At 40.2% G+C, this 19,030-nt stretch overlaps 1 protein-coding gene and 1 long non-coding RNA gene across 15 annotated transcripts in view; one reads left to right on the top strand and one right to left on the bottom strand.

The window, feature by feature from the left end:
- The window catches only part of F8 (coagulation factor VIII), a 68,230-nt gene that overhangs the window by 16,433 nt on the left and 32,767 nt on the right, over positions 1-19,030 (top strand). The window contains exons 3-7 of the mRNA XM_025039866.1: positions 1,299-1,421; positions 6,796-7,008; positions 13,263-13,331; positions 15,907-16,023; positions 18,637-18,858. Coding sequence (XP_024895634.1) covers positions 1,299-1,421; positions 6,796-7,008; positions 13,263-13,331; positions 15,907-16,023; positions 18,637-18,858 — 744 coding nt within the window. The remainder of the gene's footprint in view (positions 1-1,298; positions 1,422-6,795; positions 7,009-13,262; positions 13,332-15,906; positions 16,024-18,636; positions 18,859-19,030) is intronic.
- Positions 1-19,030, bottom strand: part of LOC112470994 — a 62,488-nt gene that overhangs the window by 6,559 nt on the left and 36,899 nt on the right. For 10 of the 14 annotated variants that reach the window (XR_003043143.1, XR_003043141.1, XR_003043142.1 and 7 more), the window contains 5 exons: positions 13,171-13,362; positions 10,356-10,488; positions 8,589-8,655; positions 5,978-6,165; positions 1,297-1,453 (listed from right to left, as the gene is read on the bottom strand). This is a non-coding gene — a long non-coding RNA (uncharacterized LOC112470994). The remainder of the gene's footprint in view (positions 1-1,296; positions 1,454-5,977; positions 6,166-8,588; positions 8,656-10,355; positions 10,489-13,170; positions 13,363-19,030) is intronic. The other 4 variants (XR_003043144.1, XR_003043134.1, XR_003043138.1 and 1 more) reach the window with 4 other exon arrangements.

Here is a 19,030-nt window from a genome sequence, read left to right on the forward strand (position 1 = left end):
CGGGGGAGGAGGATTAGGAGATGAAGGAGAAAAAGCAGTGAAGCTGGCAACCGAACTAGCTACCTTTTCCCATTACGGGTATCTGAGCCTGTCTAAATTTAGCTGGAGGAGGGGGAACCCTCAAATTTCAGGGGATATCAGAAGTTTGATATTAGACTAGACTTATTAATGCCTAAAAATGACACTGTTGATATGGGAAGGTTACTGGAAAAAATTGAGATGGTTCAAAGCGCAAGAAAGGAAAATTCCACCCAATGCAATTAAGAACTATGAAAAATAAAGCTATTTCATGTTTATATCCTATTGAGTACAGTTTGCTCAATAAACCATTTGTTGAGCGAACTGTACTCAATAGGATATAAACATAATTTAACATGTCTATAAGTCAGAAGTGTTGATTTCTCTTTGACTTTTTTGTGTCATGGCCTGACTACCGCCCACTTGCGTAAATCAAAGTCACAGGGGTCATCCCTGGATCCTCATTCTTCTTGTTTTTTTTTTCAATCTCCAACATCCAATTCATCAGCAAGTCTCGTTGACTCTTCCTCCAAAACAAGTCCCAAGTCATTTTACTTCTTGTAAATTGCAAACTCATCCAAACTCCCGGGGCCCACAAACTGCTACATGTTACGTCCCCTGGATACCTCTGTACCCTTGTTTTCTATTACTGCCCTGCTTGTTCACTTTCTTCCGACCACATGTCACTCAGCTATGCCAAGCTTATGCCTGTCTCAGGACTCTGGCATTTGTTTTTTCAGCTTTGAATGCTCTCCTACCAGATCTCTGCAAAGCTTGCTTTTTTCCATTAGTTAGATCTCTGCTCAAATGCCACCTTCTCAGAAAGGCCCTTCCTGACCGCCACGTGTAAAGTATCCTCTACTTCCTGCCTCGTCATTTTCCAGCACACCGCCACCTTTGATAGCATTTATAACCACCTGACATTTTCTTGTTTATTTCTTTATGTGCTTAATGTCACTAGAATGTGATCACCGTCATCTGTCTTGTTCACTACTGCATCTCCACTGCCTGGGACAGACCCTAGAATGCAGTAGGAACTCAACTAGTGTTAGTTAAATGAACAACTGCATTGAATAAACATCCAGAACTCTGTCCTCAGAACAACCATAAGGTTGAGCTGGTGATAGCAGCTTACGCATTCATTTATTTAACTACCCCTGTGAGTCAATGATCACTCGGCCATGCTTCTCCTCTGTAACTTTGACCATCACTTTCATAATAACAGGTTTTCTGGCGTGTCGCCCCCCAAGTGACCTTTAGGGAACATCTCATACTTACAGGTCTGCTGGGTCCTACCATCCGGGCTGAGGTTTATGACACTGTGGTCATTACACTTAAGAACATGGCTTCCCATGCGGTCAGTCTTCATGCTGTTGGTGTATCCTACTGGAAAGCTTCTGAAGGTGAGTCAAATGCCCTCCTGCTGTCCTGTCATCTAGGGACAGAAGAGTATTAAGTACAAGGTCATACAACCAGTGAACAGAGGAGACAGGATTCGAAACTAGGCCCGCCTCATGAAGAACACTGTCATTGTAGTCTAATCGCCAAAGTTTTGATTTAGTCCCCTATTCTCCCTTGGGAAACCAGGCCACAGATCCTAAAAACCCCACTTCATCTGCCTTCCTGTGCCCAGAAAACTTACTAGGGAGGATTGGGCTCATGGTATGAAGGTGAAATCGAATTCTCCTCCTTCCTTAGATTCTGACTTCCCAGATATTTCTTCTCCTTCTCCTCTCTCCAACTTCTAAATATGAATGCCACCATATGATGAGAGCCAACTAGCAAAGCACAAGCTGACCTCGTTAAAGCCAACCAACCTGTTTGGCCACAGTCCCCCACTTGAACTACCTTCTCCTAACCTTCACAGGGCAGGAAGTGAAAAGGGTGCCACAGTTAACTATGATATTGTCCAGATAGACTATGGAATATATAGATCAAGAAGGTTCAAGAAAATAATTAATAAATTATCGGAGCACATACTACATTTGTACAGCCTAACTATGCTGACACATTGAGCAGTTTCTCATCCTGAAATTGGAAGGCCTTCATTTTCTGGGTTGCGCTGCTGAGGCCAGGGCAGACCTGGACTGGGGGAAGGTGACAGACAGGAGGGGGCAGGTGGTACAGAGGAAAAGTCATCCTGGGTTCTGGCTGGAGCCTAGCCAGCTATTTTCACGAGGCTTATCCACTTGGGAGTTTCCAAAACAAATCTAGGGGCATTTTAGAGAAGCCAGTGTTCTCATAATTTTGCAGCTGGGGGCTGAGCATGGAGATGACTCTTTCGTACCCTAAGCCAGGTGAGGTATGGGAAAATGGACTGTCACATGTGCATCCACAGTGGTTCTGCCCAGGAGTAACACAGTGAGGTGAAGGCCTAACACCCACGTGATTTACGGTCCTATCACAAGCCTTAATATTTACTTGTTATGATCCACGAGATCCTGGCCTCCTGAGAGTAGTCTGGGGCCTCCACATTGTCAGTTAAATCTGTGGCGATGTTGAATATCATTGTATAAACTTGCCGAACTTTCTGATATCCTTTTGTAAAGTATATAACCAAGGATTTACCCTATTGAAAAAAATGAGCTATTTATCTTTTTCTTATTGATTTATAGAGGTACTTTATATATTCTGAATACAAATCCTTTGACAGATATAAATATTTTTCTAGTCTGTGGCTTGAATTTTCACTCTCTTAATCTTTTTGGTAAATAGAAGTTCTTAATGAAACATAGAAGTTCCAACAGTTAATGAAGCACAGAAAGTATTGCATTTTTCCTTTTATTTTAGAGCTTTGTGTCCTGTTTAAGACATTTGCCTATCCCAAAGTCATGAAAACTTTCTTCTATGCTTTTTTCTAGAAGTTTTATTATTTTACTTTTCACATTTAGGTCTGTGATCCATCTCAAATTGATTTTTGTGTATGATTTCCTAATAGCATTTTTAAACAGCTTTACTGAGGTATAACTTACACATCGCCAAATTAACCCATTTAAGGTAGTTTGATGACTTTTAGTAAATTTAGACAGTTGCGCAGTCATCAACACAATCTAGCTTTAGAACGCTTCTGTTGTTTCAGGAAGTTCCCTATTCACAGTCCAAGCCTCATTCCTATTCCCAGTCCCAATCGAGCACGGATCTGCTTTATCTCTGTGGCTTTGCAAGCCTATCCTTTTTATCTCCCAAGCAGACTAGTAAAACACATTCCTGCCCAGCAAAGTCATCCCCTACTCCAGAGCAGAAGTATATTCCCCGCCATATTGATGCCGGGCTTGGCCCTACAACTTTCTTTGGTTAACAGGATCTAAAAGCACATGATGTAAGCCAAGACAGTTCACACGAAGTGTCTGTCAAAGGAGTCAGGGCTGTAAAATTTTGAGGGAGATGTGAAAGACAGCGAGGGGGTGTTTAAGTCAAGAAGCGCCAACCCAAAGTGTCTGGGCAGAGATCGGGTGAAGGATAAATGGCTGCAGGCACCAGAGAGCGGGACAAAGCAGACCCTGGAGCACAGCACCTGGCTCGTGGCAAGGCCGTTGTGCCCAGGGGTCACTGAGCTATGGCCCTCCAGGACTGACACCAACAAAAATTCCTGGCATGTGGACTCAGAATGTGAATCTCAACTCCTACTGGACACATAGGGACTTGGGGTATCTTCAAAGGCTAGCTTCTGGGGGCTTAGGCTAGGCCAGAGAAAGGCTGACCCACCAGCTGCAGAGGGTTGAACAGAGGGTCAACTATGACCTACAGTACAACAGAGACGGATGGAGGGAGGATGCGGATAGAGGGCCAAAGACAGATATCAGGGGATACAAAAAAGGATTAGGGTTGGGGGTGGAAGGTGGAGACCAAACAGACTCCTACAGTCCCCGGACCTAACCCCAAGGTATTTGAATAAAGTACCCAGCAGTCTTGGTTACTGAGAGCACATCGCCTAGTGGGACAGCTGTTGACTTCAAAACACCTGCTTGCTCATTTTCACAATGCCTTGTTGTGGTGGTTTTAAAACATGGTAGCAGGTGCCTTGATATACCTCCCATCGAAAGCTAGAATCTGCATTTCTTCTCCATAATCTGCAGCGGGCTTATAAGTACTTTGACCAATAGTGTATGGCAGAAGTGATGCCATGTGACTTCTGAGGCTGAGTCACAAAAGAACATGCTGCTTCTGTCTTGTTTGTGGGGTGCATTCACTCTTGGAGTCCTGAGGTGCCATGTAGGAAGAAGGCAGACTCCCCAAGATCCCCATGCTGGGAGGAAGCTTTCAAGTCATTCCAGCCCAGTTACTAGATAATGTGAATGAAAAAGCTTCCAGATGATTCCATCCCTCAGCTGTCTGAGTTAGGCCAGGTGATGCCCTAAACACCACTGAACAGAGAAGCCTTCGTGCATGTGCCCTGTCTGAATTCTTGACCCACAGAACTAGTGAGAATAATAAAATGGTGGTGGTTCCACACCACCATATTTGGGGCAGTTTGTTACTCAGTCTTCTCTGCAGGAAGCCCTACGATTTTCTCCTTAACTTTTCTCATTTCGTTGTGCAACTCAAGCCTGAAAGCACTTGAGAAAGTTATGACTGGCTCAAGGGATAACTTCCTTTCAGAAGCGAATTTCTGTTGATTCAGTACACTCTTTAGTATATCTCCTATGCAAAAGTCATATTGGAAGCAGACAGGCAGACACCCTGAACTCTCAAATGTCTCAAGTACTGTTCCTCATATAACAACAGAAGATGAAGATTACACAAAACACATTCTGCTTAGAATATCTGCAGGTGGCTGGTGTACGAGCTCAGATAAGATTCTGATGGAAGCAGAACTCTTGCAAAGGAAATACTCGTTAGTAGATATGTAAACTTGTAGGCATATAAATCAGGAAGGGCTGCACAAAATGCTTTTTCCCAAGCACTGCCTACTTCACTTGGTCTTTGCAATCATCTTCATCTGCATTACAGGACAGACCTGTTATTAGTAACTCGAGCAGCCTAAACTCTCAAGTTCAAGCCTTCAACATCCCGAGGATCACGGCCTATTTTTCCAGCTCTCATTCTCTCACTGACCACTCCAACAACTCTTCTCTTCATTCTCATTGAGATCTACCATCCACTGACCCTAGAATTTTTTCACCACTTACCTTGCCCCTTAAGTCTTCACTTCCCTCCTTGCCCAGCTTAGATGCCCTGGCACATCACGAGTGCCCCTGTATGCACTCATAAGTTTCTGGTCTCCTTGATCTCCATTCTAGTCACTTGGTCAAACCACTACCACGGTTAAATCTGTTCTCCACCTGTTCTATTAGCCATAAAGTGAATGGCCATAGTTGAAATAAAAATCACACGACCACATGGAATTGTATCACTAAGTTTATGATACCTCACCTCAAGTGGTCCCTAAGTGCTGCCTGGCCATCCTACTGCTACATTTCTCCCAATCCATTCACTGTCCTTCTCCCCGAGAAAACTACGCTGTTCCACACATCTTGGCTTGTCATCAAACCTCCCACACCCCTCTCCCAACCTTAGTATTAGGAAAAAGGGTATCCTTTTCCTAATGAAATAGTTAAAACAAAGAAAGGCGTAAGAAATAATATAGCAAACATACATCTACTCGTTACCTCACTTTGCCAAAACTTAACATTTGGCCATCGCTGATTAGTTTATTTTAATAAATTAAGCATTACAGATACAGCTGAAGCCCCTTCTGTGCTCCTCCATGAGCCCCTCCCTCCATATCCAAACACATCCACTATCTAGAATTTGATACCGACCCACGATCACAAGACACCTCGACCACACACTCCATCCCCAGGTGCCAACGCAGGTTTTTCTAAATGTCCACCAGGCTCTGCCAAGGACAGGCATTGGCCTGCTGTTGCTTCTCGATGAAGCCAAGTATCCCTAGTGCCCGCTGGAGGGGGCGCACCTATACCTCAGAGAGGCTGACTTTATAGTGGGGACCACCCACCTGTACTTTAGACTTGGCCTTTGGCTGCTGAGAGTTTGTAGTAAAAATATGGGCAGAGCAGGAGCAGCGCAGGGGTCTCCTGCCCTGCTCTGTTGGAGATGTTATGGGATGAGACGGAATGTAAATGAAGAGCATCTTGAATGCTTGGGCTGCTCCAGAACTGCAGACATCATTACGAATCCACGAAGCTATGGTGGAAAAATGTTTCAATAGAAGCGTAAGTGTTATGGTCAATGTCTTTAAATACTTCCTACTGAAGTGACCTAGAAGCAATGACACTTCATTAATAATGAACTCATATAGTCTCAATTTAAAGTAGGGACATCAGATTAATCCAGGGATCAATTTTAACATCACTAAAGATAGGACAGCCAAAAATATCTTCCCCTTACGTGATCAGACTCTTCAGAGAGAACCAAGTTAAAAACATTTTTGTAAATCTCTGTATTGTCCCCTTCCCTGACCCTCAACATACTTATTAGACAGTCTGGGACAAAGCACATATCCAATGTGTCCGTTGAGTTGAACTGAATTGAATTAGCTTAAAATATGCAATAATGGAAGCAATTCGTTGGTTGGAATGTGAAGGTCTCACTGAGAACCACTCAAGCAGCCATGTGTGCATCAGTGGTCTACATACAACTCCTCCGGAATATATGAAGCTTCTCCCCATTTATAGCGACTGCTTGTTAGTCTTCCAGATTAAGCTGCAGAAAGGCTGTTTCTTGTGTAGAATCTACTGGTGAGAATAAACTTGATATGTTTCCCTGAATGGACAATGGGCATAAAAGGGATCATTTTATCCATTTTTGATTTAGGTGCTGAATATGAGGATCAGACCAGCGAAAGGGAGAAGCAAGATGATAAAGTCAAGCCTGGTGACAGCCAAACCTACGTCTGGCAGGTCCTGAAAGAGAATGGTCCAATGGCCTCTGACCCACCATGTCTCACCTATGCCTACCTTTCTCATGTGGACCTGGTGAAAGACCTGAATTCAGGCCTCATTGGAGCCCTCCTGGTTTGTAGAGAAGGTAAGTGTAAGAAAGGGTAGGGTTAAGAGAAAATAAGCAGGGACGTTCAAATACCTGGGTCTGTTTATAAAAGATAGCATATATGTTCTTCCATCTGAAAGAGGTTCCTTTTCCCTAGCATCATGCCCACAGAAAGAAGAACCCAGTTTCTGAGAGGAACAGATGCCCACCCTCTGCTGCCACAATGCATTCTAATGGTCAAGAAAAGCCAAACTCTGGGATTAGGTCTCCCTTCTCAAAGCACTGCTACTTTCTACTTCAAATATCCTATAGATTGTCCTAGTAGTGCCTTTTGTAAATTTTGTGTTCGGTTCCTGAAAGCTCCATGGAGGTAAACACATCCAAGTGTATAAACGATGATGTATAAACCAGTTTAAGAGGTCAGTTTGTCATCTGTAACCCAAAAGCATATAAAAATCTGAGAAAAGTAAGCATTTATTTGTTTATAACTTGTTATTTTAAAAACCATCTTAATTTTAATCAAACCTTTTAGTTTATAGTTTAATAGCAAAAAATAAATTAGGGAAGTTTGCATAATTTATTTTAATCTTAATTTTTAATGGTGAAATCAGCTTCGTTGGACTTTTATTTTGTTCTAGTTATGAATCTGGAAAGCTATGGGAAGATATGATATGCATATCCTCGCAATTTTGTGGCTTAAAACGACAACAATCATTTATAATTTCTCATGGTTTTTGTGGGTCTCTTGTGGAATTTGGGAGTGTTTTGACTTAGTGGCTTGGAACACTCAAATACCAGAAGTTTTCTCCACGTGGTCTCTCCAGGGGAGCTACAGGGTAGCCAGACATTTTTTTCCTTTTAAGTAGAATTTGTTTTTCAGAGTAGTTTTAGGTTCACGGCAAAATTAAGCAGAAAGTACAGAGAATTCCCAAATACTAGCTGCCCCCCTACAGATTCCCCCACTATCAACATCCCCCACCAGAGTGTACATCTGTTACAACTGATGAACCTACGTTCACTCATTATCATCACCCAAAGTCTATAGTTTACATGAGGGTTTCCTCTTGGTGATGTTCATCTGTGGGTTTGGACAAATGTATGATGACAGGTAGCCACCATTACAGTATCAGATACAGTAGTTTCACTGCCCTTAAAATCCTCTGTGTTCCACCTATTCATCCTTCCCTCTCCTACCCTCTGGCAACTCCTGATTTTTTTCAATTGTCTCCATAGTTTTGTCTTTTCCAGAATGTCATGTTGTTGGAATCATACACTATGTAGCGTTTTCATATGGGCTTCTTTTCACTTATAAATATGCGAAAAGGGAGGGAGAAGAAGAAGACCAGAAGAGTCTGTACTAGTTTCATTCGGAAGTCTGATCCCTCATATACTGAGTTCAGTTTTATTTCATAGCCACGATTTGTGACAAAGTGCTAAAACCACAGTATGTTATTTGTAGGATGTAAAGGCTAATAAAACAATGAAAGCATCAAAACATGTGTTTACATATCAACTATAAGTAAATAAGTTTAAAATCCAAAGAATTCTTTGAGAGAAAATTAAATTAAAAAGTCAATGGAGGTTCTACTTCTGGGTAAGATGGAGGGATCACACAGCACCTTTTATCCTCCGCTTAACTCAACTACAGAACTTTGACAAGATGCACAGCCCAGCCATTTGGAAATTCTAAAAAGCAAACAGAACAGACAGATCAGGAAAAGGCATCAGAATTCAAAGTACCACCAAACTGGTGGGGAATTTAATGTCTGAATCGATATTTTTTTTCCTAAGAAGACATACAGATGGCCTATAAGTATATGAAAATGTGCTCCACAGCACTAATCGTCAGGAAAATGCAAGTCCAAACCACGATGAGATACCAGCTCACACCTGTTAGGATGACTGTTATCAAAAAGACAAGAAGAAACAAGTGCTGGCGAGGGTGTGGAAAAAAAGGGACCCTTATGCACTGCTGGTGAGAACGCACACTGGTGCAGCCACGAAGGAAAACAGTATGGAGGCTCCTCAAAAAATTAAAAACAGAACTACCATATGACCCAGCAATCTCACTTACAGCTATATATCCCAGGGAAATGAAATCAAAATCTCAAAGAGATATCTGTGCTCCCATATTCACAGCAGCGGTATGCACATCAATCAAGATATAGAAACAACCCAAATGTCCATTGACATGGATAAAGAAAATGTGACATATATAGATATATATCACAGTCACATACACATACACACATACACACGTGTATATAATGAAATGTTATCTGGCCTTATAAAAGAAGAAAATCCTGCCATTTGCAAAAGCATGGACGAACCTTGAGGGCATATGCTAAGTCAAATAAGTCAGTCACAAAAAGACAAATACTGCATGATTCTACTTATATTAGGTGTCCGAAATAATCAGAATAGTCTTAAATTCTCAGAGTAAAGACTATAATTGTGGTTGTCAGGAGGCGGGATAGAGGGAATGGGGAGATGTTATTCAAAAGCTACAGAGTATCAGTTATTCTAGATGAATAAGTTCTAGAGATCTGCTGGACAACATGGTGCCTATAATTAAAGTATTGTGCACTTCCAAATGTATTGAGGGTAGATCTCATAGTAAATGTTCTTCACACACACACACACACACACACACGTTGACCCTGGGTGGTATGGGATATGTCTATTCTGTTCAGCTGGTATTATGGGTGTTTTCCTATGTCCAAACTGATCAAATTATATACATTAAGTATGTGCAGTTCTTTGTGTATCAATTATATCTCAATAACACTGCTAAAAATTGTATTCTATATACTATCAATGAATAATTGAAAACTAAAATTTAAGAAAGAATGTTTACAATATCTCCGAATATTGAAAACTTAGGTATAAATCTAACAAAACATGTACATTGTGTGGTGAAAAGTATAAAGTGCTGATGAAAGAAATGAATCAGAATTAAATAAAATACTGTTTGTGAACCATAAGATTCAACATAGTAAAAAATCTCAATTATCACCAATCTATAGATTTAATGTAATTCCAATCAAAATCCCAGCAAGATTTTTTGTAGCTATAGACAAGCCGATTCTGAAATTTATATGGAAAAGTAAAAGGACTAGATTAAGTAAAATGATTTTGCAAAAGAATAATAAATTTAGGGGAATAATTCAACTTGATTTTACGATTTACTGCAAAGCTACAGTATTCATAACATGCACTGGTTAATGGAATAGACTCATAGATTAATGGAATAGAAGAATCCAGAAATAGATCCACACAAGTTTACCCAATAAAAACAATTCAGTGGAGGAAGGATAATCTTTTCAACAAATGGTGTTAAAACAATTGGACATCTATATACAATGATTCTAAACCTTACTACTTACACAGAGATGAACTCATATGGGTTGTAGACCTAAATGTGATATGTAAAACCATAAAACTGTTAGGAAACGTAGCAGAAAATCTTCATGACCTGAGCTTAGGAGAAGGGTTCAGAGAAGACACCGAAAACACAGTCTATAAAAGAAAAAAAATTGATAAATTTGACTTCATCGAAATGAGTAACTTCTGCTTATAAAAAACACCACTATTGAACAAAAAGACAAGCTACAGACAGGGAGAAAATATTTGCCTATAACATATCTGGTAAGGGACTTACATCCAGAATATATAACGTGATCTTAAATCCCAACAAGAAACAAATTACCCAATTTTTTAACGAGCAAAGGATTTGAATAGACACTTCACCAAGGAAGAAACACAAGTGGCAAGTGAGTACGTGAAAAAATGTTCAATGTCATCAGCCATTAGAGAAACGCATTTAAAACCACAGTGAAATACTGCTACACACCTATTAGAATAGCTCAAGTAATAATTTAAAAATTGTCAAGTACGCTGGCAAGGGTACAGAGCAACAGGAAGTCTCATACATCATTGGTGGAGGCTCGTGTTGGCAAAACCACTCTGGAAAACAGTTGAGCAGTGTCATACTGTGATTTATAATAAATCTATATGTATTCGATCTTTATCCCATTCCTGGCAGAGCTCCTAAAACCCTTAGAATTTCCTGTGATTACAGAGATAAAGGTGTCTTTTGTTATGACTATGAGGTGACTTTTAGAAAGCACCTAAGGTTGGGGGCCGTTTGTGGCACCAATCATGTGATTAGAGGGTTGGCACTTTCAGTCCCACCCCCTCGACCTTGAGGAGAGGACAGGGGCTGGAGGGTGAGTCCAATTGCTAATGCCAGTGATTTAATCGATGATGACTATGTAATAAAGTCTCTGTAAAAACCCAAAGGACGGAGTTCGGGGGCTTCTGAGCTGGTGAGCACCTAGAGGTGCTCCCGCCCTTTCCCTGTACCTTGCCCTGTGCATCTCCCCCATGTGGCTGTTTCTGTTCTATCTGGTTATCATAAGCTGGTAATCTAGTAACTAACATGTGTCTCTGAGTTTTGTGAGCCAGTCTAGCAAATGAATGGAACCCAAGGAGTGGGTAGTTGGGATGGTCAGAAGCACAGGTGACAACCTGGACTTGCCACTGGCCTCTCAAGAGGGGTGGGACTGACATATATAGATATATGAACCTGTGGAAGCTGATGCTGTCTCCAGGTAGATATGGTCAGAGTTGAGTTAAATTATAGGACACCCAGCTGGTTTCTCAGAATTGCTTGGTGTTGGGGAAAAAACCCACACACTGAAATTGGTGTCAGAACTGTAGGCAGTGTCTTATAAAGTTAAATATAAACTTCATTTCCATTCCTGGTATTTACCCTAGAGAAATGAAAGTTTAACATTCATACAAAATCTGTACATGAATGTTCGCGGCAGCTTTATTTGTACTAGCCAAGAACTGTAAATAACCTAAATGCCCTTCGACAAGTGAATGGCTAAAAAAACAGTACAACATCCATACCACAAAGTACTACTCGGCAATAAAAAGGAATAAAGTATTGACATGTGCGACAAAATGGATGGGTCTCAAAGGCATTATACTAAGTGAAAAAATCAGTCTCAAAAGGTTATATATTATATGATTCCATTTATATAACATTCTCAAAAATACAAGTCTAGTGATGGAGAACAGATCAGTGGTTTCCAAGGGTATGACTATACACATGAATATATTATGAATACACATGAATATATACACATATATATGTATATGTATATGTGTATACATATACATATATATGTGTAACATATTCATGAACGGTGGTTGCCATATATATGTATATGTATATGTGTATATATATATATACATATACATATATATGTGTATATGTATATGTATATATATACAGCGACTGCAAAGTGATGATAAACGGATAGAAGCGGGGAGTTTTGGGGGGACAGGTGTTAGAACTCTTCTGTATTCTGACGGTGGTTGTTTCATGAATCTATGCCCGTGTCAAAACCCGTAGACTTATTCACCAAAAGTAAAAGTCAAGTTCACTATTTGATCATTTAAAAAATAAAAGAATTAAAATGTTTTCAGACAGCTTTGCCTGTAGTTTAAATCTGTATGGGGGAGGTTCACTCTCACGGTCCAATCTAATTTTTACTTTCCAAGCCTCAAGGCTACAAGAGAAAGGAGAACATCATAAGCATAAAACTTCCTAGTGGAAATAAGCCTGCAAAGAACACTTGCCAATCAAATGAAGAAATACACTACTAAGAAAGACAGCCAATAAATTCAATTATTAAAAGCAAGCTCATTTTTAATATAACAACTTTAAATATTGCTATACATGCTGTTCATTTAAAGTTTGAGTATAGGTGTTTAATATGGACAGTTGTTAATTTGCTCATAACTTTTTGTTCGTTTACAATTACAGAATTAAAAATGTTAAAGGCATAATAGAAATTCTCTATATTAATTGCCTATATGCACATTTTCCGTGAACAGTATGTATGGGTTTTGTAATTTTTCTCTTTTATATTTGCTTTGAATACATATGTATATATATGAAATATGATTATATGGGCTTGTATTTTGTATGTCTTTTTTATTTCACTTTTTAGTAACTTATTATTATTGTATTTTACAAAAATAGTAGTCTGCAACAAATTTGAAATTAAAAAAGAAAGTTCTTTACCCCAAATAGTTTTAGAAGCGCTGCTATCGTAGACATAACACTGAAGAAATAATGTAAAGTTAATACAACACCAAGACACCAAGGACCACATCTGTGCTTACTTTCAAGCAGTTGATGAAGTAATGTCTCCTCCCAGTGCCAATTTCTTATGAAAAGATTTTCGATAGAAGATAAATGCTCACTTCTTTTTCAGGGAGTCTGGCCGAAGAAAAGACACGGACCTTGAATGAATTTGTCCTACTTTTTGCTGTATTTAACGAAGGTTAGTGCGCTGCAGTCTGAATTTTGGGCTCCTGAAAGAAAGCAGTTTTATTAACTTAATCTGGTACCTGAGAATGAAGGCTGCTATTGTCCAGAGGAAGTGATTATGGAAGAGAAAAAACACATTATTGTTCAGGAATGAAGGGGTCAGGGATGAAGAGGAATTCCAAAAACAAGAATGCGGCCTCAGCTGGGTAACAGGTTGGCTTGTCCCCCTCATTAAATCCACCAACAAAGACTTTCCGCTCAGCTTCAGAACATTTTAATAACAATTGTGTATGGTATATATTCCAGGTGCACATGATGACACACAGTGAGATGATTACTGCAGCCCAGCTAATGACATATCCATCTCCTCAGAGTTACCATTTTGTGTGTGTGATGAGTACACCTGAAATCTCTCCCAGCATATTTCCGGTGTTCCACACACTCTTAGTAACTATAGTTACCATGCCCAGATCTTAGATCTCCAGGACTTATTCATTTTAAAGCTGAAAGTTTGTCCCCTTTAATCAATATCTCCCCATTTCCCCTACCTCCCAGCTCCTGGCAACTACCGTTCTAGTCTCTGCTTCAATGAGTATAGCATCCCTTATCTTCATCTCCTACTTTTAAGTAACTTTTAAGCAACTCTGGCAAATTACTTTAACCCCTCTGTGTCTCAGATTCCTCAAATTTGAAATTGAAATAATACTACAGTTGACCCTTGAGCAATGTGGGGATTACGCCGACCTCATGCACAGTGGAAAATCCACGTATAACTTTTGAGTCCCCCAAAACTTAACTATAGTTGTCCCTTGGTGTCTGCGGGGGATTGGTTCCAGGACTCCGTTTTGGATCCAAAAAATCTATAGATGCTCAAGTCCCTTATGTAAAATGGTGTAGAACAATGCACACGGCCAGCCTTTCACGTCCAAGGATTCTCAACTGTGGTGGGGATGGAAATTACCATTTTCAACCCACGGTTGGTTGAATCCACGGAGGTAAAACTCGAGGATGCTGACAGCCAATTATATGTTATTGAAAAAACATCCGTGTATAAGTGGATCCACGCAGTTAAAATCCATATTGTTCAAGGGCCCACTATACTTTTTTCATAGGATAGTTGTGAGGGTTGAGTGAATTTAATTAAATACTTTAAAACACTTTGTGGCACAGAGTGGGTGCTCGATAGTATCAGTCAGTGCCTCTGCCTCCTCCTCCTCCCAGTCATATAAACAACGGCACGATCGTCTGTTCTCCCTTATCCTCCTTTTCCGCCATCTTTTGTACTGAGACCCCCATCGTCTCTTTCCTTAGCAGTCCCTGTCTTTTTGTGTCCCCTGCCACTTTTTTAATACTATAGAGCCAGAGGAGCTTACTGAAATGCAAATCTGACCTTTCCACTCCAGCCTTTAAAAATCCTTCAATTTTAACTCAGGCAAAATACAAACTTGTTAACACAAGGAAGTGTGACGAGTTTCTGATGACCTGTCTAGCCTCATTGTGCTCCTCGTCCTGCCTCCCCTTCCAGGTTCCAGCCACACCGAACCCGATTTGCATCTCACCCAAACGTGCCATGCTTTTTCTTGCATCTAGACCTTTGCTTATGTCGTTTCCTCTGCTGGAAAAGCCTGTTTCCAGCTTCGCACCAAATAAGTTTCTCCTTCTCCTTATAGTTGAGTTAGAGACCACTTTATATATTTCCACACCACCTTGAATTTCTTCCTCATAATACTAAATCATTTCCTGCTTTATTTAAAATTCATCTTTTTTGACCTCATATCCCTTTCCCTTCAAGTAAAGTGTAGTTTCTTCTCCTTTCTGCTCCCATAATGCCCTGTTCTCATCTCTGTTACATCACTCTTTACTGTAATTGTCAGCTGCTCTGTCTAGTCAGGCTAAATTGGACGTACTTCGGAGGCAGAGGCTGTCTTTTCTGTCCTCAGTGCCTAGCACTCAGTACTGCTCAGTAAATACATCTGGATGAGTGAACAAATCAGTGGGTGAACAGATAAATGAACTTAGGAGAATTTCCCCCAAAGTCTGAGTGCTTCGGGAAGTTTCAGCATTAGTTGCCAGTCCATCACACAAAGGGACAACTTCAAGGAGCTGCTGTCCAATATTTACCACGTTTTCACTCTTAGGAACTTCAGGGAAGAGGTTGGGAAGCTTTCGGGTTCTCGAACTTTCATCACTATAAGCTGGATGAAACAATTGGGACACAGCCAGGGACTGACCTTTCTTACGATGATTTCCATCTGCTTCCTTTTTAAATAAGCTAATGAATAGAATGAAATTCCCAGGGTACAAACTAAGCAATTTTCTCCCTTCTTGTAGTTATCGTTTGTCATTGTCCCTTCCCACCTACTGTCATGGACAAATAAATATAGGGAGAGATCATTTTGAGCAGGAAATATCTGCTTTTTGGTCATTGTCTTCTCCCTCTCTCTCATTGACTCTGAGGGCATGTCACCCATTCCTCCTGTGCTGACAGAAATGCTTGCAGTATGAGCAGTCTTTGCCCCATGGGAGGGAGAGAAGGAGAAAGGGAGGATCATTCATGAGACAGACACGTTTGCATCCTTTCTCATCAGGGAAGAGTTGGTACTCAGAACCAAATGCATCCTCAACACAGGCGATGGATCCTGTGTCTGTCCGGGCCCGGCCTGAAATGCACACAATCAATGGCTATGTAAACCGCTCTCTGCCAGGTATGTACGTTTGCACCTGCTCAAGAATCCTCAGGGTCTTCAGCATGCACTACCAGAGCTCTTTTCTCCACTTCTCAGATAGCCCTGCACCCCAGAAGAAAGTCCAAGGAATTCTGGCCTCTGGGGGAGTCTTAAAGTACAGTGGCTGATTCCTCTTCCAGTTTCCTAAAAACGAAGGCCTACCCATGTACACAGAGCTCACAGATTTCTCTTGCTTTTCACTTAAATAAAAGTGGCAACCAAGGATGAACAGATATTTATGGAAAGCCTGAAACATGAAAGGGATATTCAAAGATAAACAAAGAAAATAATAATCCCAGAAGAAAAAGCGATAATGCTTAGAACAGAAGAGGACTTGTCGAAAGCTCTAGTATTTTAATAAAGATTCGACCTGATACTGCATCAATAAAGTAATAACAGGGTTCTATGGGAAAAAAATAAGAATATGCTTGCAAAAAGTAGGAATATGATGGTCAGAAAACAAACTCAATAGAAGATAGGCAGAATAGATAAAAATCTCCCAGAAAGTAAAACAAAAACAGATTGAGACTATATTTTAAAACTGTTTTTAAAAAATTAAAGGAATGATAGAAGAAAGTGTTCGGAATGCAAAGATTTGAGTCTTCATGTTAAAATTTGCCAAAAGGAGAAATAAAAAAGAGATCCCAACACAAAATTGTAGAGTTTCAGAGAACAAAGAGAAAATAATTAAGTTTCCCCTGGGAGAAAGAGGTCACATACAAAGACATGAGGATTAGACTAGCCGTGTGATGGAGCAATACCTTAAAATTTCTAAGGGAAAAGTTATTTTCAACCTAAAATTCATAGCTTTGGGAGAAGAATAGAGACATTTTCAGAAATGGCAGCCCTTAGAAGCCATGGAAGATGTACTAAGGTAAAACTAGAGAGTAAATCAAGAAAGAGGAAGTTAGAAAATTAGGAAATTCAGAAACTCAAGAGAATAATGAAGGATGAGAAAGGATATTGTCTTAACTCTTTTCTACATTTTCCAATCATTCTATAATGAATATGCACGATTTTAGAATTAGGTAAGAAATTAACTTCCCAAACATGTAAGTCCCTGCTCTCACATAGCTTATAGCATAACAGAGAGACATGCAGTAATCAAATAATCGTAATAATAAATATCAAATTAAAAGCCAAGAACTAATCTGCAGGAAAATTATATAAGTCTATGAGCATATAATAAAGGAGACTGATCTAGACTGGGGGTCAGAGAAGGCTTCCCTAGGGCAGTCCCATATAAACTGAGCTTTGAAACAACATTAGGAATAGGGAAATGAGGAGATGTGAGATAAAACTGGAGTGGAACCAGGGATCAAGCCATTCAGGGCTTCCTAGGCCTCCCTAGGGAGTTTGGACTTGATTCTATATGGAATGGCAGCCCCTGAAGAGTTTTAGGCTAAAGGATACCATAATCGGATCTGAAATGCAAACATATCACACTAGTTTCCTTGTGGGTAAAAGGCTTGGAAGGGAGTATGACCAGATATGGGAAGACCAGTACAGAATCTATTCCGGTGGTTCAGGTAAGAGGTAATGGTAGCTACCTTGGATTAAGATGGTGGGGGTAGGAATGATGGTGAAAATAGATATATTTGAAAGCTTCAGGAGTCAAAATAGGAGACAGCTGCATCCTAGTAGTTAACAGTGTGAGATCTAAAGATACAGCTGCTTGGCTTCAAAGTTGAGCAATTTAATTAACGTTCCCTAGGCACGAGTTTCCTCTCCTGTCAGAAAAGGATGATGATTAATAGTTTTTATATTCCTAGGGGTACTGTGAGGAGTGAATGAGTTAAAACTTGGAAAATACTTTGGACAGTGCTCGACATAAAACAAGGGCTCAGTAAATATTAAAATTATTAAATACATTGTCATAATTGGTGTTAGATTGGATGTGAGAAGTGAGAGAGGAGACAAGAATAACTGTCACTTGAATAATTGAATGCAAGATGGTGCCATTCACTGAAAATAAGGAACTCTGGAAGAAGATGAGATAATGAAGGTCTCAAATTTGATTTTAGGCATGTGGGTTTTATGAAATATCCAGGTGAAGATATTGAGAAGGTGATTGTATGAGTCTGGAGTTATGGGAGAGGTCTGAAACAGGAGAGTTATCAGCATATGGATGATCACTGACGCCATGAGAACAGATGATATTGTTCAGGGCGAAAATATTGATTAACAAGAGAATAAGGCCTAGAGCTGAGCACTGAGGTGATCTAGCATCTAATGGATGAATAGAGAAGGAGGGATCAGGAAAGGAGACAGAAGAAGGAGCAGTCTAAGGATAGGGGAACAAACCCAGAGAGGTGTTGGTATCAAGGCCGAGGGAGGAGAGAATTTTAGGAAGGGATGGCCAACAGGTACAGATGAAGACTAAAAAATATCCATTGGATCTAGCAGCGTGACAGTCATTGGTGACTTTGGCAAGAGCTGTTGGTTTAACAGTACCCCACTGTCCTTAGAAAGTTGGTTCCAAGTCAAGATAATAAAATTTATAGAGTCAATTTGTTCATCTTATCCTAGAAAATGTTTTCCATTTCAAATTCTCTACTTCTTGACTAGAGCTACCTTATTCCTACTTTACAGGTCTGACTGGATGTCACAAGAAATTGGTACACTGGCATGTGATTGGAATGGGCACCACCCCCAAAGTGCACTCAATTTTCCTCGAAGGTCACACATTTCTTGTAAGGAACCATCGACAAGCCTCCTTGGAGATCTCACCAATAACTTTCCTCACCGCTCAGACACACCTGATGGACCTTGGCCAGTTTCTCCTGTTTTGTCATATCTCTTCCCACCAACATGGTAATATCTGTGGCTCTTAAAAACTAGTATTATAAATACCTAGCTCTTCTTTTAATGGAATTGACTTTCCACTATCCAGTATAGGCTTATGTTAGGTAGGCTTCAACTGAGATTCCCTAGTTGCCAGTTTTTAGAGTATTAGTAGTGTTGGTGAATTTTTAAATACCTGTAA

This window comes from Pteropus alecto, unplaced genomic scaffold (genome assembly GCF_000325575.1).
Source record: "Pteropus alecto unplaced genomic scaffold, ASM32557v1 scaffold821, whole genome shotgun sequence".
NCBI classification, from domain to species: Eukaryota; Metazoa; Chordata; class Mammalia; order Chiroptera; family Pteropodidae; genus Pteropus; species Pteropus alecto.